Source organism: Tamandua tetradactyla, chromosome 9, assembly GCF_023851605.1.
Source record: "Tamandua tetradactyla isolate mTamTet1 chromosome 9, mTamTet1.pri, whole genome shotgun sequence".
NCBI lineage: Eukaryota > Metazoa > Chordata > Mammalia > Pilosa > Myrmecophagidae > Tamandua > Tamandua tetradactyla.
In genome coordinates this window covers 82024840-82052525 of record NC_135335.1, presented here as the reverse complement: position 1 = coordinate 82052525, position 27686 = coordinate 82024840, and the positions used below count along the sequence as shown (strand labels likewise).

General features: G+C 35.1%; 1 protein-coding gene across 5 annotated transcripts in view; it reads left to right on the top strand.

Moving 5' to 3' along the window:
* ZFR (zinc finger RNA binding protein) overlaps positions 1-27686 on the top strand; it is a 99610-nt gene that overhangs the window by 8663 nt on the left and 63261 nt on the right. For 3 of the 5 annotated variants that reach the window (XM_077116916.1, XM_077116918.1, XM_077116921.1), the window contains exons 3-7: positions 9861-9884; positions 11420-11702; positions 14519-14663; positions 16521-16739; positions 25714-25961. In XM_077116916.1, coding sequence (XP_076973031.1) covers positions 9861-9884; positions 11420-11702; positions 14519-14663; positions 16521-16739; positions 25714-25961 — 919 coding nt within the window. The remainder of the gene's footprint in view (positions 1-9860; positions 9885-11419; positions 11703-14518; positions 14664-16520; positions 16740-25713; positions 25962-27686) is intronic. The other 2 variants (XM_077116919.1, XM_077116920.1) reach the window with 1 other exon arrangement.

Below are 27686 nucleotides of genomic sequence, written 5' to 3'. Positions count from 1 at the left end.
TAGTCATTCAGTAGGAAAGACTTTCCCAGGCATTACTCTGTGATGAGAACCTTTTGCAAAAAGCATATGTGGCACAATGCTTTCATCTTTTATGATGTTTGTGCACCAGAATTTACTTGAAATGGCTTGTTATTGCATAAGTGCCCCAAAGCAGATGTGTATACAAAAATGATCAAAATGAAATAGATATAAATGAAAAGATTAATTGGATTGATTATATCAGAACTAAATTAAAAATATTTTGGCTTTATGGAGCAAAGAAGATGGCCATCCTTTCTTCAACATGAGTTGTCAAACATTTCTTAAAAATGAAGAAGTATTATATTTTGACTATGCAAGTGCAGAAAGTAGGACCAGAAGACCTAGATGGAATCCATTAGAGATACGTTAGAAGTTTGAAATCTGTGTTTATGAGGCATGTATGAGATAGACATGTTCCAGATTTGTGCATGAAAGTTGATGAGCCTTTAGTTGTGTTTAGAGATCATGGACTATTTTGGGAAATACAGAATAAAAAATTTGTATTTCCTGTATTTAAATTCTTATTAAATTGTTTAATGGTTCTTCATTATCCCTTATTATGTAAATTATCAAATGACCTTTTTTGTTCTTTTTTTTTTTCGAATGACTTTTTAAGTATAAAATTTAAAGATCCACTGGGTTCAAATGGTAAATGATAATGACTGTTTTTCATAGCTATTAAAGGGTAAGATCACAAGAAAACTATCTGTAGCTTTTGTATGACACTTAATGTGACCACCACCCTGTAGTCTACCAGTCTGCTAGAAATTGTGGTGTTGATTATTATGTTTTCCAATTTTTAAGAAGAAATGGAGCCTGAACTTGAGTTTCTTCTAAAATTCTACAGTAGCAGTTGTCGTTATAATAGCATAGTAAGATGTAATGAGAGCATGACATTACATGTCAAGTATATGGAATGATTAAAGATTATTATATCACTCTGAGGGTGATTCTTTGAGGATGTTTAATATTTTACACCTTTTGATAGGTAAAAACCCCTAATTTAAAGAAATTGCATCTGTCAGGATATTTGTAGGTAGATAAAATGCCACAGTTTGTCCTGGGAAAGTCCAGCACTTTAGCACATTAAATTGGATTAATGGAAAGGTTAGGTTGTATTTTGTGTATCTTGAAAAGAAAAAAATTTTATCCGTTGTTTTGCCATTGTGCCTAAAATAGAAACGTACACACACTATGTTTTTCAAGGGAGGAAGAACACATCTAAGAATTAGAGTAACAGAGCGTATCTTTTATTCTTGAGATATTTTTTCCCCTTCGTTCTGTTTAAAAGGTCAGAATTAAACAGATAGTGTATTAGCGTTTTCTCACACAGCTGTGGGAATGGGCACATCCAGATTCCATAGGGCAGGTCGCAAGCTGGAAATGCTAATAAAGGTTTTCAATGAATTCCCCAGGAGAAGCTGGCTGACTGAAGAAGAAATGAAAATTTTCCTTTCTGACTGTTGAAATCATTAGTTCTCCTTTTAAGGCCTTCAACTGATTGGATGAAACTTCTCTCGTTTTTGAAGCAGTCTCTTCAGTTAATTGTAGATGTAATCAGCCAAGAAAGATTTAAAATGCTTTCTTGACCAAACAACTTGGTACCCATACATATTTCTTTAAACCATATTTAATCTCTAAATAAAAATGTCATATTTTTCTCCTACCAAAACTCAGTTATCCTGTGTACAACTGGAAATGCACTAACTTTCCCCAGAAAAGGGTGCAAGTCCTTGGGTGATACACTTAGTATCCTGTAGCTTAAATCTTGTGACATGTACCTATTTTCTCTCCCATTTTTGGAGGCTTTTGGGTTCTCTAGTATATTATTCCTAGAATCAGAAGTCTCCACATTTTATTAAGACATGCTAGTACATGGTAGACTTAAGGTAGGTAAGAGAATCTTATTGATTATGGATTTTTTATGTAGATTTACTTAGCTGAATATTAAATCTTCATTTTAGCTACTTTGAAAAATTGTCTCAAGTTGGAATGGGGTAGTTTTTATATTCAGATTTAACACCATATTTTAAACTATTTAAGAACATGACCGTTGGAGAAAATAGATGGGTTTAAGATACTGAGCTGCACTGTTTAGATTAAAGCTTTGGCTCTGCCACTACCGTAAACTTGAATTTAGATGAAATAATGCCAGCTAGGTTTCTATTAATTATAAACCTTACTTTGCCGTAAGTGGTAGTTTTTATTTAAAAAAAAGAAAAAACCAAACAATTTTTGCTTGAACAGGAAATAACTGGAGAGCAGAAAAGTGAATGATAAATACTGTTGCAGACTTGATAAGTTCATGCTGTAACATAAAATGGTGCTTCTCAAACTTTTTTAGTTTCAGGACCCCTCTAATGTTCCTAATTATTAAGAACCCCAAAGAGATTTTGTTTATGGGTTTTGTCTATTTACATATATATATATAGCATATAGTATAATATATACTCTAGTATGGATATGAATACGTAATATATAACTATACTATATTTACTAGAAATTAAAATGGAGATTTTTAAAAAGTATTGATTCATATAAGAATAATAAAACCATTACATGTTAACCAAAACTATATTTAAAAATAATTTTCCAAAGCAGAAAAAAAGAATAACAATGTTTTATATTTTTTGTAAATCTTAATATCTCAGTTAAGATAGGTGGATTCTCAAATCTGCTTGTGCACTCTGCTGTAATATGTTGTTTGAATTGAAATATATGAAGACAATTTGGCCTCACAAAGATGTGTAATTGGAAAGGGGAGGATCTTGTGGACTCCCTGAGAAGTTCTTAGGGGGACTCCTAGGGGTCCTTGGACCACATGTTGAGACCACTGTGATATAGAAATTGAAGAAGGATTTCAGTAAAATGGTTTTCCTGTGTCATATGCCACTTATGGACTAACCATCTATACTGAAGTTATTTTAATTTCATTAGTGACTGTAAATTTAGTATAATGCAAGAATAGGGTATATTAATAGAATTTGGAATCATTACAAATGGGCCCAGGGTTGGGGATAGGCTAGGACTGAAGCCAGAAGTGTAGAAATTACATAGAATTAAGATAAGTTGACAGAAGTATTGAAATTGGGGATTATTTGCTGTTCATTCACATTGCCAGTTTGAGAATTTTATTCTAATAGCTTTATACGTTTTTCCCAATCAGTGATACCTGATATAACTAAAAATAAAATCATATAGAAGAGCTTATAGTGAAAATGAATTCCCTTTTCTTCCTTCTCCCTGGTGCCCAGAGGTCCCCACCTTTAATACATTCTGATTTTATTTCTTCTGATGTTAACCTCCATGTCATTAAATAATATACTTCTTTTGCTATTTATTAATCTGTTTGCCTAATATTTGTCTTTTGATTCCCATCTTTTGCTTCTTATTTCTCCTCCTCTTCCCAAATGCAGTGATATTCTTATTTCTGTTACTTCAAACAATATATTCCATTTCTGGTTCCATCAAAGATAGTATGTTCCTACTCTACTTTAAGAAAAGGGTCTTGGAACTCTTGCCCTGCAAGTCACTTTTTCCTCACTTTAGCCCCACCCTAACTTAAGCTGTACTTTTACTTGTGATAACATTTGCATTGTTTTTTGGTTGTAGTTTGTGTCCAGTAATTTAGAGTGATTCTAAAACTTTAAAGCAGAAAGCTGCTTCATTGTTATGATTGTGTAAATAGTATTTACTTATGAAGTAAGGTACTGTTCTATGATTGTAATTCCTCATATTTTCGATTTTTACAACTTTGTGCCACTTAAAAGATAATCTTCCTGTAACTAATAAAAAATATCAGTGGCTGAGAGAGTTCAAAAAAGAGTCTAGAGGCTACTCTGGTGTTCCCTCTCACACAAGCTTCGGTTAGACATTGCTACCTATCATAACTTGCCAAACCCCAACTGAAACCATTCCGGCCAATCCTAAAGAACACCATTCCAGCCAATCCTAAAGAACACCTAGGGTGATATATAAGATTCTACAAAGTTTCCATGTGCTAGGATAACTTTCCTGGAACCTAGAGGGCCCAGCCTCTCCAGAACATCAGCTAGTGCCGTCTCCCTACCCCATAATATTGACAGTCCCTTCCAACATGAAAAAGTTAGAATGGCCATAGCCCAAATATCCCTACAGAGTGGGATAGCAAGATCAAAGGCGATAGTGGAATTATACAGAGAAGGTGGGGTTTAACAAATGAATATGATTTGCTAAATCATTAAATTGATATTTCTTTTAGTCTCCTGTATCCTAGAGCAGCTAGAAGTAAAAACAGTACTAAAGTTGTGAAATTGTAACCCATACCAAACTCTGAAATATGTTCTACAGCAGAAGTAAAAACAGTACTACAGTTGTGAAATTGTAACCCATACCAAACTCTGAAATATGTTCTACAGCTAATTGTGATGTGCTTTGAAATGTATTGCTTTTTTGTGTATATATTGTTTTTCACCAAAAGGGAAAAAAAAAAGTTGATTGTGATGATAAAATATTTTTTCCTTCTAGCCTCCTATATTCTGGAGCTGCTAGAAGAAAAAATCTGAGATGATGGTGTGGTAGCCTATGACAAACTCTGGGATCTTTCCTCTACTTGTTGAAGAGTGCTTTGAAAACGACTGCTTTTTTCTTTCTTTGCTTTATATATGTGTTATATTTTACAATTAAGAAAAAGAAAAGAATTCCAATGGGGAAAAAAAAGAGAATCTTCTTATACTCAAGATCAAGTTGGATTTTCTTTTTCCTTTTTTACACCCTACTGATTGCTCAACTGTGACATCTTTTACTGAAATCATGCCTTTTTTGAGCAGGTTCATATTTCCTGAAGTCTTCTATTACCTTTTTTTATTTTAAATCTTGTCAATGTCTTGATCATAACTTCAGGTTTTTCCAGGCTCTTTATCATATTGTCTCTTATATTCAGCCATCATTTTCCAGGACATCTTTCTCCCAGAGGCTTCTGTCCTTCCTCTGGTTCCAATCTAGACTTACTGCTTTCTGGGCCTGTTACACAGCTACTGACCCAGGCTTTCTCTTCTTCTCTCTAAGTTTGGAGCCACTGCAAAATCCTATGAATTCCTTCTTGATTTTCCTTTTTGTTTCGCTTGAGTACATCTTTGTTTAGCTTTCTGAGAAAAAGAATATAGAATGTAAATGCCTTGAATCATTGAATCTCTAAAAAATCTTTATTTTACCTCCACAGTTTCTTTGGGTACAGGATTCTACATTAATAATCATTTTCCCTTGAATTTTGAAGCCACTGTCCTATTGTCATTTAGCTACTAGTGTTACATTAAGAAGTCTTGTTTTCATTTAGTTATAGGTGATCTGTCTGGGTTTTGTTGTTGTTGTTTTCCCTCTGGAGGCTTGAAGAATCTCTTTAATTGAGGTGTTATGAGATGCTGTTTGTCTCTAGATGGTTCTTTTGTTCGGTTCTGTGGATTGTAGGCCCTTTGAACTTGAAAATATGTGCCTCCCTTCCAGCGTTGGGTAATTTTGTTTCTTAATTTCTTCTATCTGCTTTTTTTCACTCTCTAGAATTCCATCTAGTTGGATATTGAATCCAACTTTATTTTCTAACTTTGAGTTTTCAAAATTCTCATCTGCTTTCTTAAGATACCATTTCCTACAAGGTCATTTTTGTTTCCTTTGTTTATAGTAGGTTTTCTTCAAATGTTTGGTGATTCATGGTTGTCTCTTCATTTTTAAGGGGAAAAAAAAGGCAGTTAGGCTACCTGGAAGCCGTGGCCTTTGGCTAGCTTTGCTTTTTGACAGGTGATAGAGCAGACCGTTAACCTCCCTGGGAAGTGTAAATTTTTACTCTTTAGTGTTTAAATCCCCTTGATATTTTTTATTCTTCCATATTATGCCCACCTCCAATATTTCTTGCCTTTCTTACCCATATTTTTCTTTTACATTTGTTTCATGATTAGTTTGTCCTGGTTTAAAACTGAATGAAGCTGATGAGATTTGATTTCTTCACAAAGGATATCTAAATGGAAGCTTCTGCTCTACTTGATGCTTTGTAAATGAAATTCTTCTCATAATTCACAAATATGTTTTTATGGCACAGAACTTGGGTTTATATTTATGTTCTGTTTTATTCAAGAAACAGTTTAAAGACAGGTAAATATTAATATAGGGAGAAAATATAAAACTTTTTGTCCTAACATTACAAACTAATCAAAAACTTTGATTCAAACTATTTTGACTTAAGGCTAATTTTTTAAAACCAGTTAGAACTTGATTTGACTTGAGAACGTAAAAAAAGGGAAGGCGTTTACTTATTTAGACTTAACCACTAGATGTTTATCTGAATTGAGATATTACCACCTGGTCCTCTATATTCTATAGAAGGCCGTTTTCCTAACAATATTTTAAATTGGAAGATAATTTCCCAGCTGTGGGTCACGCTAGAGAATCTTTATTCTGAACAATATACAGCTGCCCTAGACCTTGGCCCACTGGTAATTGGAGATGCATCATCATTCTTCCTGGTGCATTTGGTAGAGAGTATTGTTCCAGTTCAGATGATGGGTAGGGACCTGACTGTAGAGAACAGTGTAAGGCTAGGTAACCCTTGGGATATTATGTATTGGCGATTGCTAAACATGCTTTTTTATATAGTTCCTGGAAGGGTGACTATGTAATTTATTGTTCAAGCTTAGACATTTAGGAGAGTGATTGCCTTTAATAATTACACTGGGAAAATAGACATAACAGAGCATATGATAGTCCTTTCCTGGTTTGTATAGACTTTTTTTTTTTTAATTAAGATATCTTCACACACATGCAGTCCATCCATAGTATATAATCAGTGGCTCAGACTCATCGTATAGCTGTGTATTCATCATCATGATCATTTTTAGAACATCTGTATCACTCCAGAAAAAGAAAAAACTCGTACATCCCACACCCCATACCCCTCCCACTCATTGACCATTAGTATTTCAGTCTACCCAGTTTCCACCATTATTTATTTTTTTATCCTAATTTTTTTACTCCTCTAACTATACCCTGATAAAATGAGCATCAGACACACGATCTTCACAATCACATGGTCACATTGTAAAAGCTATATGGTTATACAATCGTCTTCAAGAACCGAAGTTCTCGGAATACAGTTAAACATTTTCAGTACCTCTCCCTTGTGTGGAATTTTTATTGTGAAATATAACATATATACAAAGAAGCAGTAAATTTCCAAGTACATTTTAAGTAGTTATAGAACAGATTTTAAAGTTTGATGTGGGTTACAGTTCCACAGTTTTTCATTTTTTCTTCTAGCTACTCCAAGGCACTGGAGACCAACAGAAATATCAATATAATGATTCAGTTGTTAAATCCTATCTTCTCTATTATACTCCTCTTTAAATAACATATATACATAAAACCAATACATTTCAAAATACAGCAACAATTAATTATAGAACAGATTTCCCAGTTTGTTATGGGTTGTGATTCCACAGTTTTAGGTTTTCATTTCTAGCTGCTCTGAGGTACTGAAGGCTAAAAGAAATATCAGTATAATGATTCAGCACTCATACTCATTTGTTAAAACCTACCTTCTCTGTATAACTCTACCATCATCTTTGATCTTTCCCCCATTCTTTAGGGGGATTTGGGCTATGCCCATTCTAACTTCTTCATATTGGAAGGGGCTGTCAGTAATATGGAATGGGGGATGGAACTAGGTGATGTTCTTGGCACCTGGCCTCTCTGTATTTCAGGACTTATCTGGTCCAGGGACCCATCTGAAGGTTGTAGGTTTTGGGAAGTTACCCTAGTGCATGGAACCTTTGTAGAATTTTATGTAATGTCCTAGGTATTCTTTAGGATTGGCAGGAATGACCCTGGCTGGGATCTGACAAGTCATGTTAGGCAGCAGTGTGTAACTGAGGCATGTGTAAGAGTGACATCCAGAGTAGTCTCTCAACTCTGTTTGAACTCTCTAAGCCACTGATACCTTATTTGTTATACCTCTTTTCCCCCCTTAGGATGGCATTGTTGATCCCATGGTACCAGGGCCAGGCTCATCCCTGAGGTCATCTCCCATGCCACCAGGGAGACTCATCCCTGGATGTTATGTCTCAAGTAGAGGGGAGAGCAATGGTTTCACTTGCAAAGTTGGACTTAGAGAAAGGCCACATCTGAGCAACAAAAGAGGTTTCTCATAGGCATACCTATAGGTAGACTAAGCTTCTCCACTACATACATAAGCTTTACAAGAGCAAGCCTCAAGGTCAAGGGCTATTGATTTGGGTGTCCCTAATGTTTGACACAGTATCTGGGGTTCACCCAGCGGTAAGTTTAATAATTCCATAATTTTTCTCCCATCCCTCAAGGGACTGCCAATACTTTTTGATTATCTGCTTAATATACTCTGGGATGTATCCAGGCATTACATTAATCTACGTAGAATCAAAAGCTCTCATTTTATTCTGGATTCCTTGTGTTTGGAATGTTTAAATGATGTCCAGACAGGTTGAGTTAGATTATGTGCTAAAGAATACCTAGGTTCTGAACATAATAAATTTTCTTCCTTTGGTCTCAATGAGTCGGTGAAGTTCTAAAATACAGGCAGTGTCTTCCTTATCCCTGTATTCTGAATTACCTTAATCCCGACCCAATCAGCTTCATTCTTATCTCTAAATACCAGATTATATATACATAAAATAGCCCCTTAAAATCCAGAAATAACTGTTACCACTCTGGACTCAGTGTAACTGCTATTAGAGCTTATAGTATAGCCCCCAGTTTTCTTTTAAATATTTTCTAAATGAGACCATACAATATTTGCTCTTTTGTTTCCAGCTTATTTTGCCTCACCAAATGTCCCACGGGTTCATTTACATCGTTGCATGCCTCACAGCTTCATTCCTTTTTGTAGCAGCACCATGTTCAATCATATGTTTACACCATCGTTTGCTAGTCTACTAGTCCTCATGTATCATGTCCAGTGTCAGCAGTCTATCAACACTCTCAATTTTAGATAATTTCATTGTTCCCAAGAGAAAGCCAATAAACACACCCTCACCAAATAGAAAATTTAAGCCTCCCACTAACTCTTGTACCTCCCCACATTATGTACCCCTAGTATTGGTGTTACTATTGATGTTTTCCTATTAAACATAGCCCAGAGCATGCAATATCATTTTCCCTCCTACACCCCGAAACTATACACTTTTTTGTACCAGATTCATACCTTTGTCTCTTGTATGAACTTTTAAAGTTAGGATCATATGTAATATATATAAGTTAAATGCCAGCCTGGTTGACTTGATATTCTCACTCTATTCCCATCCTGCTTTTTATCTTATAAAACAACTTTTGGTGGCTAAGAAGTATGGACAGATAGTGGGTAAGGAGTGGCAGCATGAATGTAATCAGTGTAGGAATCTGAGACGGTTTGAATTTTTACATAACCCAAATCCCTCCTATCCAGTGTAGTCAGGATGTTTGAAATCTTACCTTAATAATAAGTAAGAATTGGTGCATTTATAAATATAATTCTTTTTCTCAGTTCTAGGAATTTTTAAGAAGTATAGCATGTTATTGGCATTTTTTCTCAAGGATGTGGAATTAGCCACAGAAAATGTCAATCTCAATTTTCCACAATTACAATATAAACTTTTCATTTCCTGTCTTGTAATTTGCATGTATGTAGATAATGTTTACTAATCTTAATATCAAAATATAGAAAACCTCATCCAAATAGAAATTATAAGAGTTTTTTTGCACTCTGTTCTAAGTATTAAGGTTTTTTGTTTTCTTTTGTTTTCTTTTCTTTTTCATATTGGGCTGAAATCTGCCTCCCTGTAACTTCCATCCATTGGTTCTAGTTCTGTTCTCTGGAGCAGCATGGAGTAAGTCTCTTCTATTAGAAGGCAGCTTTATTAGAATGGAGCTTTTCAGTCACCATTTCTAGATTGAATGTCAGCCAGTCTTTCAGTTCTTACGTGAAATAACACCCAGATCTATAAGCTTCATATTAATTTCCTTTGGATACATTCTAGTTTATCTGTGTTTTCTGTAATACAGTTAAAATATGATGGCCCCCAATTTTAATTCTGTACCATATTTCTGTAGTGTTGTGCACACTGCAGAATACCTGTTCTTAAACTTTTGAAATAGTTAATCCAGTTTATTAGTACAGCTTCAATTTTTGTCAAATTTTTGTGTTATTCTTTTAACTGTTATCTCATATTAAAACTTGTGGTCAGCTCTGGGGCCTTTCCTTTTTTATAGAAGCCATTTTTGCCTTGGTAATACTGTATTAGCAAGTAGAATTATACGTGTATTACCCACAGAACCTAGAACAACGAATGTACCTTCATATGCTAATATCTGTAGGCCATTGGTTTTAAAAGTTTAAGTAAATATATTACCTTAGTATTTTAGCTGTAAATTATTTGATGTACTATCTTGGAATATGCTTTTGCCTAATTATGGTTGTAAAAACATCTGACTTAGTAGGCCTCTGTTTACATGTGCTTTTTTTTTTTTGTCATGGTCAGGCACCAGGAATCGAACCCGGGACTCTGACATGGCAGGCGAGAACTGTGCCTACTGAGCCACAGTGGCCTGCCCTAACATGTGCTATTTTTTTTAAGAGTAATATAAATATAAATAATGAAGTGTTACCTTTAAGCTGGAAAAGTTATCTAAAATAATAATTCATTGTAAGTTTTTACCCTAAAACAGGATTTCCTTAACCTTGGCACTGTGGACATTTCTTTGGATAATTCTTTGTTGTGGGGGCTGTCCTGTGCATTGTGAGATGTGTAAAAGCATCCGTGGCTTCTACCCACTAGATACCACCAGATGCTAAGCCTCCTCTCCTCCTAGTTGTGACAATCAAAGATAGATATCTTCAGACATGTCAAATGTCCCTGTGAGGCAAAATCTCCCTGAGTTGAGAGCTCTACCCTAGAGTAAGAGGTATTTCTTAAATTAATTGAATGATTGTTTCTCCTTTAAATTTTCTCTGTAATTAGAGTTAGAACGGAGTTTGTTTTGTCGTGATTTTTGTAGAGATTTTTTTAAACTATAAAACATAATAAAGATTTTTACATAAAAAATAACTTTAAAAAATACCTTGTTTGAATAATCAAGTTTTTGTTTTCTTCCTAATACTGCATCTTATCCCAAATTGCCATCCCTGCTTTGTGATATGATCTATGATCTGAAGCATATTGTGTGAATATATTACATTAAGATTAAGGAATGAAAATTATTGAATGTAATGAATACAGTATTAAGAAGTTTATTAAGTTCAGATACTCAGTCATCTTTAGTTCTTGATTAAATTACTTGAAAATGTCTTTTTATTTTAAGTTGATAGAATTCCTAAATTTTAAAGTTAAATTATGTTATGCTTATTTTTCTGTTCATACTATAGCCAGCAACCAGCTTCTGGTGTAGCCTATTCTCATCCAACTACAGTTGCTAGCTATACTGTTCATCAGGCTCCAGTAGCTGCTCACACAGTTACTGCTGCCTATGCACCAGCAGCCGCTACAGTTGCAGTTGCCAGACCTGCTCCAGTAGCTGTTGCAGCTGCTGCAACAGCTGCTGCTTATGGAGGCTATCCCACTGCACACACAGCAACTGACTATGGTTATACCCAGAGGCAACAGGAAGCACCACCACCACCACCCCCAGCTACTACACAAAACTACCAGGTAAGAAAACTACTAGTCTCAATTTCCTTAGCATATAGTTTTCAGTGGCCCTAGTGTAGTTGTCCAAGCCAGTGTTTCTCAAAGTTTGTTCTTCCAAAGCATACCTCTTTTGATAGTGGGAAATAAATGTGTATTTCTAGATAGTTTGGGCATTTCCTCACAGTATTAACTTTCCTTGCAGTGTGCTTTATATCATTGCCGTCTCCTGCAGTAGTCCATTCTACTCCATTATATAGCTGTGCTTGATTTAATTTTTAAAAGTTTTGCATTAATTACTGGTTAAATATTTTAATTTTTATCCCAAAATCTTCAGAAAAATTAAGATGTGAAGAAGATGCCCCTTGCTTGTTCTATGACATTACATATCCACTACAAACACTGCCATGTCTCCTAGTTTGAGCACCATGGGCCTAAGCTATGTCAGGCAAACAAATTACGTGTTGTCTGCTTGAAATTATCAAGGGTGGAAATTCTGTCACCTATACATTCCTCCTGTTAGGGTATACTTTAATACATAACAAATTGATCATGGTCTTATTCATCCAGTTGCTTCTTCTTTGGTCTTATGCAGACATAAAAATCTAATTGTTTTTACAGTGTTATATTTGAAAACTACTAGGTTGCTACTTGGTTATTTTATTAAATTTGGTTCTAGCCCCTCTAATCCGTTTTTGTTTTTGTTTGTTTGTTTTTAGGATCTGTTTTTAAATGTTTGTTTCTTCTGGACTTCCCCAGTTTTTCTATATTGTTTCTTAAGCAGAGTGATTTAGTTTGTGAGAAAGAAATTGACATTTGAATCAACAATATTAGTCTTTCCTATTAATATTTGTCAAATTACTAAACTTTGAAATCTCTTTTGATGTATGTGATTGTGTTTCATTATGAAGAGAGAGAATATATTAAATTCCATTGTATTTAATAGGGTCTAGAAGCCCATCATTTCTGGGCCCTGCTCTACCACTAGCATTGCACCCTACCACTCCACATTATGCAGTATCAGAATTCACTCACCTCACCTTGATCTTACAGTGCCTTGAGGCTTTATATATAGTGCTCCTTCTCTCTAGCACTCCCTTCTTTCCCAGCACTCTTCACCTGGAGACTCCTACTTATCATTATGTTAATGATAGTAGTGAAAAAGAAAAAACCTGGAATAATCCCAGATCTTAGAACACGAAGATATTTTTTTATAATGCTGTGGAATCCATCTTTAAGTCAAAATTGCTGTGAATTTTTTTCATGATACGTAACCACATAGAAACACAAACATTTTTATCATATGATCATTCTGTATTTGTTACATAATCAGTAACTCACACTATCATCACATAGTTGTTTATTCATCATGATCATTTCTTAGAACATCTGCATCAATTCAGAAAAAGCAATAAAAAGAAAACAAAAAAATTCATATATACCATACCCGTTACCCCTCCCCTTCACGGATCACCAGCATTTCAATCTTCAAAATTTATTTTAACATCTGTTCCCCCTATTCTTTGTTTATTTTTAATCCATATGTTTTACTTGTCCATCGATGTGGTAGACAAAAGGACCATCAGACACAAGGCTCTCACATCCACAGTCACACCGCAACAGCCATATCATCATACAGTTATCTTCAAGAAACATGGCCACTGGAGCACAGCTCCACATTTTCAGGCAGTTCCCTCCAGTCTTTCCATGACACCTTAACTAAATAGGTGATATGTATTTAATTTGTAAGAATAACCTCCAGGATAACCTCTCAACTCTGTTTGGAATCTCTCAACCACTAACACTTAATTTTGTCTCATTTCACTCTTCTCCCTTTTGATTGAGAAGATTTTCTCAATCCCTTGATGCTGAGTTCCAGCTCATTCGAGGATTTCTGTCCCATGTTGCCAGGAAGGTCCACACCAGTGAGAGTCATGTCCCATGTAGTGAGGGGGAGGGCAGTGAGTTTGCTTGCTGTGTCAGCTGTGAGAGAGAGGTCACTTCTGAGTAACAGAAGAGGTTCTCTTGGAGGTGACTCTTAGGCCTAATTTTAAGTAGGCTTGACCTATCCTTTGCGGGATTAAGTTTCATATGAACAAGCCCCAGGATTGGATGCTCAGCCTATTGCTTTGGCTGTCCCCGTTGCCTGTGAGAATATCAAGAATTCTTCCTTGGGGAAGTTGAATTTTCCCCCTTTCTCACCATTCCCCCTAGGGGGCTCTGCAAATACTTCCCTATTCACTGTTCAAATTGCTCTGGGATTTATCTGGGCACCACTCTGGACAAACCTACAAAATCTCATCCCCTACACAAAGTTTCAAGTACTGTGGTGCTCGATTAAGCTGTCCACATAAGTTATATTAGAAAATGCACTGGTCAAAATATAAATTTTGTACCAAATAAACATTTTTTGCTTGTCTCGCACATACGTTAAAATTTTAAAATATTAATTACCGCCTATTTTCAGCACCCTGCTTAGCGACATTCCTTTGTTCTTCCTCATGCAGAAACATTTTTAGATTTGCACATTTAGTCACTATCATTATACATTCTAAAAACTGCCATGAATTTTTAAATAAGATAGTTTTGGCTTTAAATAAATACCGTTTAAAACTGTTACTGTGTCTTTTCTGATTTTTTCTGATGTAAAAGCTTAACATGCTGTTTGAAATGATTTTGTTCTTATTGGATGAAGTCTAAAATGAATACCCTTTGTATTGAATTTGATTCTCTTATGTCTAGGTATGGGTACATATTTGGTTTTATTTTTCTTTTATTAGACTTATAAAGTAAAGATGTCTGTTTCCTATCATTTCATTCCTTTTATTCCTTTTCTTTAGGACTCATATTCATATGTAAGATCCACAGCCCCTGCTGTAGCTTATGATAGTAAGCAGTACTACCAGCAGCCAACAGCAACTGCTGCTGCTGTAGCTGCTGCTGCCCAGCCTCAGCCTTCTGTTGCTGAAACCTACTATCAGACAGGTGAGTTTTGGTAACATACATGGTTTCATTGTAAACTGTTGAAATAGTTTAGCTTCATTAAGCTTTTTCTTTTTAATCAAGATATGCTTTTGCATTCATCTATTTATATCACCTTGAGAGGAAGGGTCTAGCTATGTCCTACCTTTCCTCTTCCAGAGGATCTGTTAGTCACAGAGAGACAAGGCAGTGGCAGCAATTCATAATCATATTCTTCTCTTTGGGAAATATACTCCATTTTTTTGTCTTCAACTTACAGTTCTCTTTCTGCTGAAACCGTACAAGAAGAACCTGTGATGATAACTTCAGGCCAAATTATTATCTTTGCCAGAAATGCCCAGAACATATTGCTGATTATATTATAACAATTAAGACTCTTTATGGGCCCATAATTTTAATTTATCTTTCATTGGTCTGTAGTGATTGTTGGTTCTGTTACCAGCCACCATTAACATTAAATAGTCCAAATGCTGAAGATATGTTTGCAAGAATCCTACATATTTGTAGATGAAGAGATAGATTCTTCCCAAAGATTTAATTGATAGCTTTTAAAACAAAACTCTGTTCTGAAGGTGAATGGGGGCAACTTCTTTATTTTTATCATTGTTCAAGGACCACGAAGGTTAAGGTAGAATCTTGGATTAGGAGAGAATTGGCACCCAGAACCGATTACCATTCCCATGGGCAATTGTTTCTTACAAACTCTTCAAATATGTTTTCCTATTTGTAAATGATGCAGTTGACATCTCTAGGGTCCCTAGTATCCCTAGAAGTTCTATGATTTTATGAATCTCTTAAAAATGATTTTAAAATATTTTGAATTATAATGACCTCAACTTTTTTTATAGTTTCTTCTCTTTTGATATGCTGGGTAGAGTAATCTGTAATGAATTTCCTGGTATATTACTGAGTGTAGATTTCACTTAGGAGCACTGACTTATCTTAAGAGTCAGTAGACAGTTATTTAGTTTGAATTCTAACATTGATCATTTGACTTTTGTTAAGTCATTTAGTAGTTCTTTATTAGTCATTAACAGAGAGTTTCCTCTCTGTAAAATGTTAAACTCTAAAGTGCTATTTATTTAAGGTACCTTTAATTAATTAAGCATAAAATGGTTTTGCCCCCTGGTATTTGTGCCTTTGTTAGATATTCCATTTGTAACACTTTAGTCATTGTTAATAAGTGATTAATTATAAATTTAATGATTGGTTCATAAAATTTTTAAAGTATACATTTGTTTTGCATATGATCAAAGGCAGCGGAAGGTTTAACAGAGACATTACTGGTAGCCATTTAAGAACGGCTGTACTCAAGTATTAGCATTTGAAGAATTAAGGCAGTAGTGTCTTGTGAGTTAGAATTGTGTTGAAATTCACAACAGATGAATCAGTGTAATGTAGTGAATGGTGTGTGGGCAAGTTTGATATAATTAAGCATTGAATTTTCACTATGTGAATCGAAATACATATTTTGAGCTTCTCTCTCTGTTCCTGATATTAAGCATAACTATTAAGTAGACTGGCTAGTCTAAACACACACACACATACCATACATCATCTGAAAACCTGTTTATTTCACCAGTTGTAAGTAATACTTAGTTGGTTTTAAATTTTGCCATTTTGAAAATACATAGAAAACATTTGGGAAAGACCAGTAAATTAATTCACATGGTTATATTTTATGCATTTTGATAGAATTTTATCCTTTTTGCCAAGAAAAAATTGGCTGGTCTAATATACAGTTAAGGATGTTACACCTATTTCTTTTTTGTTTTATAAGGATATTGCTGCAGTATCTATCGTGCAGTAACTATAGCAGCTTATTTCTTCTCATTTTCTGATGTCTCTTTTCACATTTAGCCCCCAAAGCAGGTTATAGCCAAGGTGCAACTCAGTATACTCAAGCCCAGCAAACTCGACAAGTGACAGCCATAAAACCAGCCACACCGAGTCCAGCTACTACAACTTTTTCCATTTATCCTGTATCCTCCACCGTGCAGCCAGTAGCAGCTGCGGCCACTGTGGTGCCATCCTATACTCAGAGTGCTACTTACAGTACCACAGCGGTTACTTATTCTGGTAAGAATGATAAATTGTGTTAAACAGTGTTATAGCAAGAGACTTATTAGAAACTGTCTTGATTTTCTGTGGAAAATCTTATTCCTGATAGCAAGAATTGAAGTAATTGATAGATGCTAATATAAATATTTGCACATAATATGATAGACCATCCTGTAAATTGTATGCCTTCTTTTTTAACCGGGAGCTCATAGAGATAAAATGTTCGTCTTGAAAACTAGTCATGGCCTTCGTATTGCAATTAGAGGAAGGAACACCAATCTTTTCTGGGATCATTTCCTTTCTGACATTTCTCAATGAATTTGATAATTCAAGTTAAAGCTTAGGAAATACCACAGACATATTAATATGATTTATTTTGACTCCCAGACCTGTTTCTTCATATTTATTATCAAGAATGTCTCGAAAATTTTGGGTATCATTTTCTGAAGATCCCTGAAATGGTGATTATATAACACATCTCTTGGAGGACAGAGTAGTTTTATTTTCCTAAAATAATCATATATTTTCCCTGAATAAGTTTGATAACTTAAACCTTCTTACTATGTCCCCTACTCTTGCTGATTTTCAGCTGAGATTGTTTACGGTATTGTAGTGTTTAAAATCACACTTTCGCAGATATTCAGCCTTGTAGCGCTGTATGGTTTGTTATTGTTGTTTTCCATTTTATTTATTCCTTAATACCCTAACTTGTTCCATGGGCAATTTAAGGTGACTTAAGCAATTTGAATTCTTCTCTCTTCATATTTTCTTGAACATGTGTGTCAAAAGCCTAGCAAAATCCTTTTGTATTTCTCAGATATATCTTACCTCTTACACTATGTCAGATGCTATTCTGGGTACTGGGGATTCAATGGTGAAGTAGGCTAGTGTCAGGTATTTGGGAACAACAGTTGGGTCTGGCTGGAGGATAGGGTAAGTTAGGTAAATATCAGGAAATTAGGCTGGAAATGTCAGAGAATGAAAAGCCTTGTATGCTTTCCATGGTGTCCATCTATCTTTTGGGCGTGAAAGGTGCTGAAGAGATCTTAAGAAAGGGATTAATGTGAGCAGGTTTGTAATTAGTGGAAGGGAATGACAAGGACCTGGGGTTAGGGTAGAGGAGCTCGTTTTTGTTTTAATTGTTATTCATACAACAACATACAAGCACATACATTCTTAACGTATAAGTATTCCATACATGTTGTACAATCGGTGGCTCACAGTGTCATCACATAGTTGTATATTCATCACCATGATCATTTTGGGAGACATTTGCATCACTTCAGAAAAAGCAATAAAAAGAAAGAAGAAAAAACTCATAAATCTTATCCCTCTCTCGTTGACCACTGTATTTCATCTATCCAATATATATTTTTTAATTTTAACATTCATTCCCCCTATTACTTATTTTTTTTAATCCATATGTTTTATATATCTGTCCATACCATAGTTAAAAGTATCAGACACAAGGTTTTCACAGTCACACAGTCACATTGCGAAAGCTCTATCATTATACAGTCATCTTCAAGAAACATGGCTGCTATCAAGGGATTGAGAAAACCTGGACCAAAAGGGGGAACAGTGAAATGAGACAAAGCGTCAATGGCTGAGAGATTCCAAACAGAGTCGAGAGGTTATCCTGGAGGTTATTCTTATGCATTGAGTAGATATCACCTTGTTATTTAAGATGTAATGGAGAGGCTGGAGGGAACTGCCTGAAAATGTAGAGCTGTGTTCCAGTAGCCATGTTTCTTGAGGATGATTGAGTAATGATATAGCTATTACAGTGTGACTCTGTGATTGTGAAAACCTTGTGTCTGATGCTCCTTTTATCTACCTTGTCAACAAACGAGTAGAACATATGGCATAAAAATAAATAATAGGGGGAACAAACGTGAAAATAAATTTAGTTTGAAATGCTAGTGATCAGTGAAAGCAAGGGGTAAGGGGTATGGGAGGTATAATCTTTTTTTTTTTTTCTGTTTTTGTTTTTCTTTTTCTACTGTCTTTTTATTTCTTTTTGTGAATGGATGTAAATGTTCTAAGAAATGATGAATATGCAACTAAGTGATGATATTGTGAATTAGTGATTTTCTGTGTTAATGTTGTATTTCATTTGTTAAATTTTTTTTTAATAAAAAAGAAAAAAGAAACATTGCTGCTGGAACACAGCTCTACAGTTTCAGGCACTTCCCTCTAGCCTAATACACCTTAATCTAAAAAGGGGATATCTATATAATGTGTAAGAAAAACCTCGACTCTGTTTGAAATCTCTCAGTCACTGACACTTTATTTTGTCTCATTTCTCTCTTCCCCCTTTCGGTCGAGAAGGCTTTCTCAATCCCTTGATGCTGAGTCCCAGTTTATTCTAGGATTTCTGTTCCACGTTGCGAGGGAGGATTACACCCCTGGGAGTCATGTCCCATGTAGAGAGGGGAAGAGCGGTGTGTTTGCTTGCCGTGTTTGCTGAGAGTAAGATAGGCCACATCTGAGTAACAGAAGAGGTTCTCTTGGGGGTGACTCTTAGGCCTAATTTTAAGCAGGCTTAGTCTGTCCTTTGCTGGGATTAAGTGTCATAGGAACAACCCCAAGATTGAGGGATCAGCCTATTAATTTGGTTGTCCTTACTGCTTGCGAGAATATCAAGAGAAGAAACTTGTTTTAATCTGTTAAAAGAAATAGCCCAAGATGTTCCCTGTTTAGGAAATAAATCTTTTGTTGAGTTCAAACCTATCGTAGATTTGTTGTTCAGGATTGCCCATTTTCTGCTTCTCTGTCTAGTTAGCCAGTTATAATTGTACTAGGAACTGTTGCAATGAAATGGAATTGGACACATTTTCTTAAATGTTCACCTTAGCTCCAACAAATACGGACTTCCATCGTTTCTTTTCCTATTCTTCATTTCTCTCTTAAAGGTGTCCTCCCACTTTTCTGTCAGTATCTTACTTGTTTGGATATACCTTAAACAGAATGGAAATCATTATTTTTGGTTTACTAGTTAATTAGGTATTCATTTATTTATTTATTTATAAATATCTTGATTTCTTCATAAAAATGGATCTGTTTTATACATGTTATTCTGTAAACTGCTTCTCATTGTGAATATCCTTCCACATCCCTAGGTATAGGGTATGTCATTCTTTGGATGAACGTTTTTCCCCAGTTTTTTATTTTGGAAAACTTTAATTCTGTAGAAAAGTTGAAAGAATAGTACAGTGAACATCTATAAGCCATTCACCTAGATTCATCAATAATTAATGTTTTGTCATATTTACTTTATCTTTCCTCTCTCTAAAAATATTGTCAGATGGTTCAGTGATATATTTTATAAAGGGCAGACGATTTTGCCCTGAATTCTTCAGCATATATGTTCTAGGAGTAAGGACATTCTTTTATATAACTGCCATATCATGGAATTGAACTTTCCTTTGTTGACTGGGCTGTGTGTGTGTGTGTATTTTATTTGTTTTAAATTCAGGGTTTAATCGAGGATCATGGATTGTGTTTTGGTTTGCTAAATGTTGCCAGGGTGCTATATATCAGAAATGGAACTGTTTTTAAAAGGGAATTGATTAAGTCACAAGTTTACAGTTCTACGAACATGAAAATGTCCAAACTAAGTCATCCAAGAAAGGGCTGATGACATTTTTGATTTCTCTCTCAGCTGAGAAGGCACATGGTGACTTCTGCTATCTCTCCCTCCCCTGGCGGCAGATCTCTGGCTGTGTGGGCTCCCCAGCTTTTACCAAAATGGTTCTCTCTTAAAGAACTCCAGTGAGCAACCCCACCTGGAATGGGTGGAAACACATCTCCATGGAAACCATCTGTCAAAAGTTCTCACCTACAATTGGGTGGGTCAAATTTCCATGGAAACAACTTAATCAAAAGATCCCACTCAGCAATATTAAATCAGGGTTAAAGAACATGGCTTTTCTGGAGTGTACAACAGTTTCAAACTAGAACAGATTGTATTCGATTGTCCTGTCTGGTTAGTTTATTTTAATCCCTCTACTTTTATCTTGTCTCTCCTGACTGACGTTTTTGAAGCGTTCAGACCACTTGTCTTGTAGAATATCCCACAATCTGAATTTATCTCATGATTTCTTAATGTTTAGACTCAGGCAACTTTTTAGGCAAGAAAACTACTTAACTGTACTTCTGTTTTCCATTTTATCACATCAGGAGCACTTAATGTCGGCTTTTTTTTAGCTAATGTTGCAAAGTATAATCACTGATTAAGTTAGTGGCCACCAGATTTTTCTCTTTGTAATTAACAATCTTTTGTCCTGTTATTCAACTATCCTTCATTCTATAGTATTAGATATTTTGAAGATCCTTAACTGAATTAATTACTACAATGGTGTTTGCAAAATACTTTTACATTCATTTGCAGGCATTCTTCTCTGAAGATCCCCTTAGCTTTTTTTGAGTATTGCGGAGTTACTCTTTTTTTATTCAGTATGTTATAATCCGTTGTTCTCATTTTTCTTTGGGGGGCTCAAATTCTCCCAAATTTGGCCAATGGGATCTGCTTTACATCAGTTCCCCAGTCTTTTTTTTTTTTTTCATATTTTTATTGAGATACCGTCATGCGCATATGATCCAAAATATGCAAACGGTGGCTCATAATATCATTACATGGTTTTGTATTCATCATCATGATCATTTTTAGAACATTTGCGTTACTCCAGAAAATGAATTTAAAAGAAAAAAACCCACGCATCCCATACCCCTCGCTCTCATTAACCTTTGCTCATCTGTCCATCCCCTTCCCCTTGACAAAGCCCTGTTAACATTGGAGAGCTTTTTTCCTTTCTGGCACAGTAAGAGGCACACTTAGTGGTTTCCCTTCCCCAGACTTAAAACCTGCTCTTTCACCAAGGAAGCATGGTTTCTTATAGTAGGCAGTGGTATTTATTTTTTTTTTTAATTTTTTTATTAATAAAACCAATTAACATACAATATGAACATTCTTTTTTTATCACGTAGTTGTATATTCATCATGATCATTTCTTAGAACATTTGCATCAGTTCAGAAAAAGAAGTAACAGAAAAAATTTGTGCATACCATAGCCCTTACCCCTCCCTTTCATTGATCACTAGCATTTCAAGCTGCTAAATTATTTTGACATTTGTTTTCCACCTGTTATTTATTTTTAATCCATATGTTTTACCCATCTGTCCATAAGGTAGATAAAAGAAGCATCAGATGCAAGGTTTTCACAATCACACAGTCACATTGTGAAAGCTCTGTCATTGTACAATCATCTTCAAGAAACAGGGCTACTGGAACACAGCTCTACATTTTCAGTCAGTTCCCTCCAGCCTCTCATTACATCTTGACTAACAGGGTGATACCTATTTAATGTGTAAGAATAACCTCTCGATTCTGTTTGGAATCTCCCAGCCATTGACACTTTATTTTGTCTCATTTCTCTCTTCCACCTTTCAGTAGAGAAGGTTTTCTCAATCCCTTGGTGCTGAGTCCCAGCTCATTCTAGGATTTCTGTCCCACGTTTCCAGGAAGGTCCACACCCCTGGGAGTCATGTCCCAGGTAGAGAGGGGGAGGGCAGTGAGTTTGCTTGTCGTGTTGGCTGAGAGAGAGAGGCCACATCTGAGCAACAAAAGAGATTCTCTTGGGGGTTACTCTTAGGCCTAAATTTAAGTAGGCCTAGTCTGTCCTTTGGGGGGTAAGTTTCATATGAACAAACCCCAAGATTGGGGACTCAACCTATTGCTTTGGTTGTCCCCACTGCTTGTGAGAATATCAAGAATTCTCCTCTTGGGGAAGTTGAATTTTCCCCCTTTCTCACCATTCCTTTGCAAATACTTTTTTATTCACTGTTCAAATGTATGCAGTGATATTTAGAAACCAAGATCAGTGCTTAGAAATATGTAATTTTTAATGGCTGCATAATATTTTGTTGTATGGATATATGTAAACATGTCTGTTTTAGGTGTTTAGTTTTCTATTTATAAAAAACTGGAAACAATTAATACAAACAATCCTTATGAATTATGATTTATGCATTTGTCCCGTTGTTTTCTAGGATGAATCCCTAGATATGGACCTGCTATGTCAAAAAGTATACACTCTTCTTTTAAGAATATCACACACAGTATGAAATTGCTGTCCAGAGAGATCATTTGTTAGGGCTTCTGAGTTCTAAATTTGCAATTTTTGACAGGTTCAAATAGGGTCGGTTATTTTTCACTCATTAAAGTGAGGAGGTCTAGAATATTAGTATCTATCTAGTAAATAGTAACTTGTAGCATGGTGGCTTTACTACTGAAATAGCTGTTTTTGTTTCTAATACTATATACTTAAAAATCATATTTGAACTATTCTAATAATGTAGCTTAACAAATTGATATTTTCAATTAGTAAATTTACTACGCTTATTGTAGAGTAAGGATGTAGTACCTGCTTTGTAGATGTGTTTTGAGACTACACGGTCTCTGGTGCACTACTTCCCATGTTGTGTACTAGCAACTTAATTTTAACAAGCTAGAAGACCTGGTCACCGAGCGTAGTAGCCCTCTTCACTTTTTATTTTTTTGATGAGTAGATATTAAATGACGTTTTTGCAGTTTCTATACAAAAGGACTTGTCATTTGGAGAATGTGAATTATAAAGGTTTCATATAAAAATCATGGTCCTAATGAATAATAATGTAGAAATAGCTTTAATTGGACAATTTTGTGTTTGTTTTTAGAGTAAATTTTAAACTGTGTGTATATGCCCATAAATTTAAAAGCATGTGACTGTGGGCTTTTTTTTAATCACATAAGTAATAGAGGATATTCATAAGATGGATCAGTGAATTTTTATTGACCTATAGAGTTTTTCTTTTAATCAGATTTGTTTTCATCTCCTCTGATCGTTTGCTTATTACATTTTCCTACTGCTTCCCATTTCCATATTCAGATGTTTTCTTAAAACTTCATAAACATTTATATAGCATAATAACCTGACATAGAAGTCTAGGAGTGTTAACCCTAAAGAACACCTAGGGCTCTCTGAGAGTCTACAAAAGTTGCTTGCACTGTTTACTTTTCAGAAACTAAAACCTTCAGATAATCCCTAGGCCAGATAAGTCTTAAAACCCAGAGGTGCCAGTCTCTCCAAAAACATCAGCCAGTTCCATTCCCCCATCCCATATTGTCAACACACCTTTTCAACATGATAAAAATTAGAATGGGCATACCCCAAATGTCTCTGTAGATTGGGAAAAGGATCAAAAGAGAAGGAGGAGCTATAATAGAGAAATTAGAATTTAACAAACGTGTATGAAATCATACTGATATTTCTTTTTAGTCTCCATTACCTTGAAGCAGCTAGAAGGAAAAACCTGAAATCGTGGAACTATAACCCCTACCAAACTTTGAAATCTGTTCTATAAATACTTGTTAAAATGTAGTTTGAAGTTTATTGCTTTTTTCGATATATGTTATATTTCACAATAAAACATTTTTCAAAAAAAGTCTAGAAACGCTTTTCACAAACATCACCTATTTTCTTTCCTGGATATGCCCAGTTTCAGATTCCTATGGTTCAGATTTCCCACACAACTTAACTGTCATCCTTCCAATTTGTGTCCTGTGTGTGTGTGCATATATTGAAGTCAGTGAGTCAGAAGTTCTTACTTTTCATTATAGCAATCTGCATTTGAGAAACGACAGTTAGTTCTCCTTAAATGGTTCTTTTGTACTATCCAGCAACTAGGAATCTCTTTCCTAAGCCTTATACAACTCTTTGCCTATCCTTACCACTTAAGAGAAAAAAAGAACTCTAATTGGAATATTTAAGGTAAATAGGGAATTTACCAAATAACCAGATATCTTAGTTTAGAAGGGATAGTATTCCAGTTTTGAGGTAGGTTTATAAATAAAATAGCAATTGTTAGATTTAAAACTTTGACACATTTTAAAATCTGTAAAATCATTGAACATGTAAACAACATGTATATGTTAATAGCTAACATATAATGTGCTTATTTATTAGAGACACTGGTTAATGTCTTTTTTTAATGTAGCTTTGTTGAAATATATTCACACATCATAGAGTCCATCCAAATATATAGTCAGCTGCTCAAAGTACCATCACATAGTTGTACATTTATCACCACAATTTTGGAACATTCAGGGGTTTTTTTGTTTCTGTTTTGGGTGCTTGACCCAGGAATCAAACCTGGGTCTCCCATATGAAAGGAGAGCATTCTACCACTGAACCACCCATGCGCCCTAGAACATTCAGATTTTTAACCAAGAAAAAAAGCAGTACTTTTTCACCTTTGTGGGGGAGCACGAGAACCAGTTTATTTGATCTTTAATTCTAAAATCTGTTCCTTTTGTTCTGTTTTCTCATCTGAACTCCAACTCTGAACCACAAGCTTCTAGACTTTATCCCCCTTGCCTCCCCAAACAATTTTCTGTCAACTGCTTTCCTTTCTCAGTTGTGTAATCCCATTAATCAACCACTGGACCTCAAAGTCTTGGTGTCGTCTTTGTATGTTTTTCTTTTCTTTCATCCCTTTTTTTCCCTTTTACTATCAAGCATACCTTACTTTGATTAGTTCCTTTTTTCCTATCTAGCACCAGAGTCCATTCCTCAGTGCTAACATTTCCCAAATTGTATTCAGAGGAATTCTATTTTGGGAAATATTAAAGGTTCTGTAACCAGATAAGTTTGTCAAACACTGTATCATATTGCTCCAACTAAACTAGAAGCTTTTTGAAGGTAGGGACCAAACTCTTTTCTTTTTCTTATACTCCATGACACCTGTGATGTAATGCTTGCTGATTGACTTTTATAGAAAGAAGGCAAATAAAATTTTCTCGAGGTTCCATGAGGATATACATTATTTGTAAACATGCACATGAAAACCTAACTTTATACATGGGGTCTATTGAATTTAAATTTATAACTAACATTTAAGTTGGCCATTTATAATTATGTAACATAATCTCTGTTTGATTTTTATTTGTAAGGTACGTCTTATTCAGGTTATGAAGCAGCAGTATATTCAGCTGCATCTTCCTACTACCAACAGCAGCAGCAGCAACAGAAGCAGGCAGCAGCAGCAGCTGCTGCTGCTGCTGCAACAGCTGCCTGGACAGGGACCACCTTTACTAAAAAAGCACCATTCCAAAATAAACAACTGAAACCAAAACAGCCTCCCAAGCCACCCCAGATTCACTATTGTGATGTTTGTAAGATCAGCTGTGCTGGACCACAGGTACTTATATTGTATGTTTTACCATGAGTCTTTAATGGTTATTTTTGATAGTTAAATATGCTTAATCTTCTAAATCTTGTGCCTACAAAGATTTACATTTTCTCTTATTAACTTATAGCTAATGTCATATACATATTTAGCTAACGGGTCATTTTCAGAGAGTTATTTGTATTTAGGCATGAGAATTCTACTAGGAAAAAAACTGTAAAAATGAGTATAAATGTGAATGAAAGCGGGAGAATTGAGCTTTTTCAGGAAGGAAAAATAAAACTAATTTATAAAAAGTTTTATATTCCAATTAATTAGGATTTGGGGTTGAGATTGGTGTTTTTTCCTTTTCTTTTTTATCATCCATAACTTTTTTGGTAAAGTTTTTATACCATACTCTTCTACTTAAGACAATTGCATCCTGGTTTCCTTAGCTGTTCTTCATGATATGTTTTGCCTATGTGAGAGTATTTAAAATTTTACAGCTGAAAAGGGCCCACAGAGGTAATTTAATTATATACACTTGCACTAATGATGAGAGGACTTTATCAAATGCATTTCTTTTTGGAGCCTATAAATTGCAGAAGAAAAAATGTCCTTAGTTTCTTTGATAATCTATACTTTTTCAGGATTGTATTTCTCATGGGACTGACCTTTGTATAGGCTGTCTTAGAATAGTCTTTGTTTCTATAATCTCCTCTGTGAAGGGAATGGGAACTTTGGGAACAAGAAAAATATAAGAAAAGGCCTGTTTCAAAAATATCAACTTAAAATGTATACAAGAACTTTTTTCCTTTTTTGTCTTTGTTTGTTCCCTTGTTGCTAAACCTATAAGCAATTTGGGCATAAATCTATTTATAAAACTAATGGGTTCAACTCCCCTCCCAACCATATTTATTAATTTTTTCGATTGTCTAGTTTTTATGTAAAAATTTGATGTTTGGCAGGTAAAAGGCATATAATTTGTAAAGACCAGATCTTGACTCTGGAGTTTCTTCTAGTTGTTGCTTTCTCCCACCTCTGTACATTTTTTTATAATTAATTTTTTAATTTTTTTTAAAATACCGAAAAACACCAAACAGCAACATTCTTCATTTTTAATCATTCTGTTCTACATATATAATCGGTAATTCACAGTATCATCACATAGTTGCATATTCATCATCATGATCATTTCCTAGAACATTTGCATCTATTCAGAAAAAGAAATAAAAGAAAACAAAAAATTCATACATACCATGCCCCTTACCTCTCCCTTTCAGTTATCACTAGCACTTCAATCTAAATTTATTTTCACGTTTGTTCCCCCTATTATTTATTTTTATTCCATATGTTTTACTCATCTGTTGAGATAAGGTAGATAAAAGGAGCATCAGACAAAAGGTTTACATAATCACGCAGTCACTTTGTGAAAGCTGTGTCATTATAAATCATCTTCAAGAAACATGGCTACTGGAATACAGCTCTACATTTTCAGGCGGTTCCCTTCAGCCTCTCCGTTACATATTGACTAACAAGGTGTTATCTGTTTAATGCATAAGAATAATCTCCAGGATAACCTCTCGACTGACTCTGTTTGGAATCTCTCAGCCATTGACACTTTTCCCCCTTTTGGTTGAGAAGGTTTTCTCAATTCCTTGATGCTGAGTCTCAGCTCATTCTAGCATTTCTGTCCCACGTTGCCAGGAAGGTCCACACCCCTGGGAGTCATGTCCCACGTAGACAGGGGGATTACAG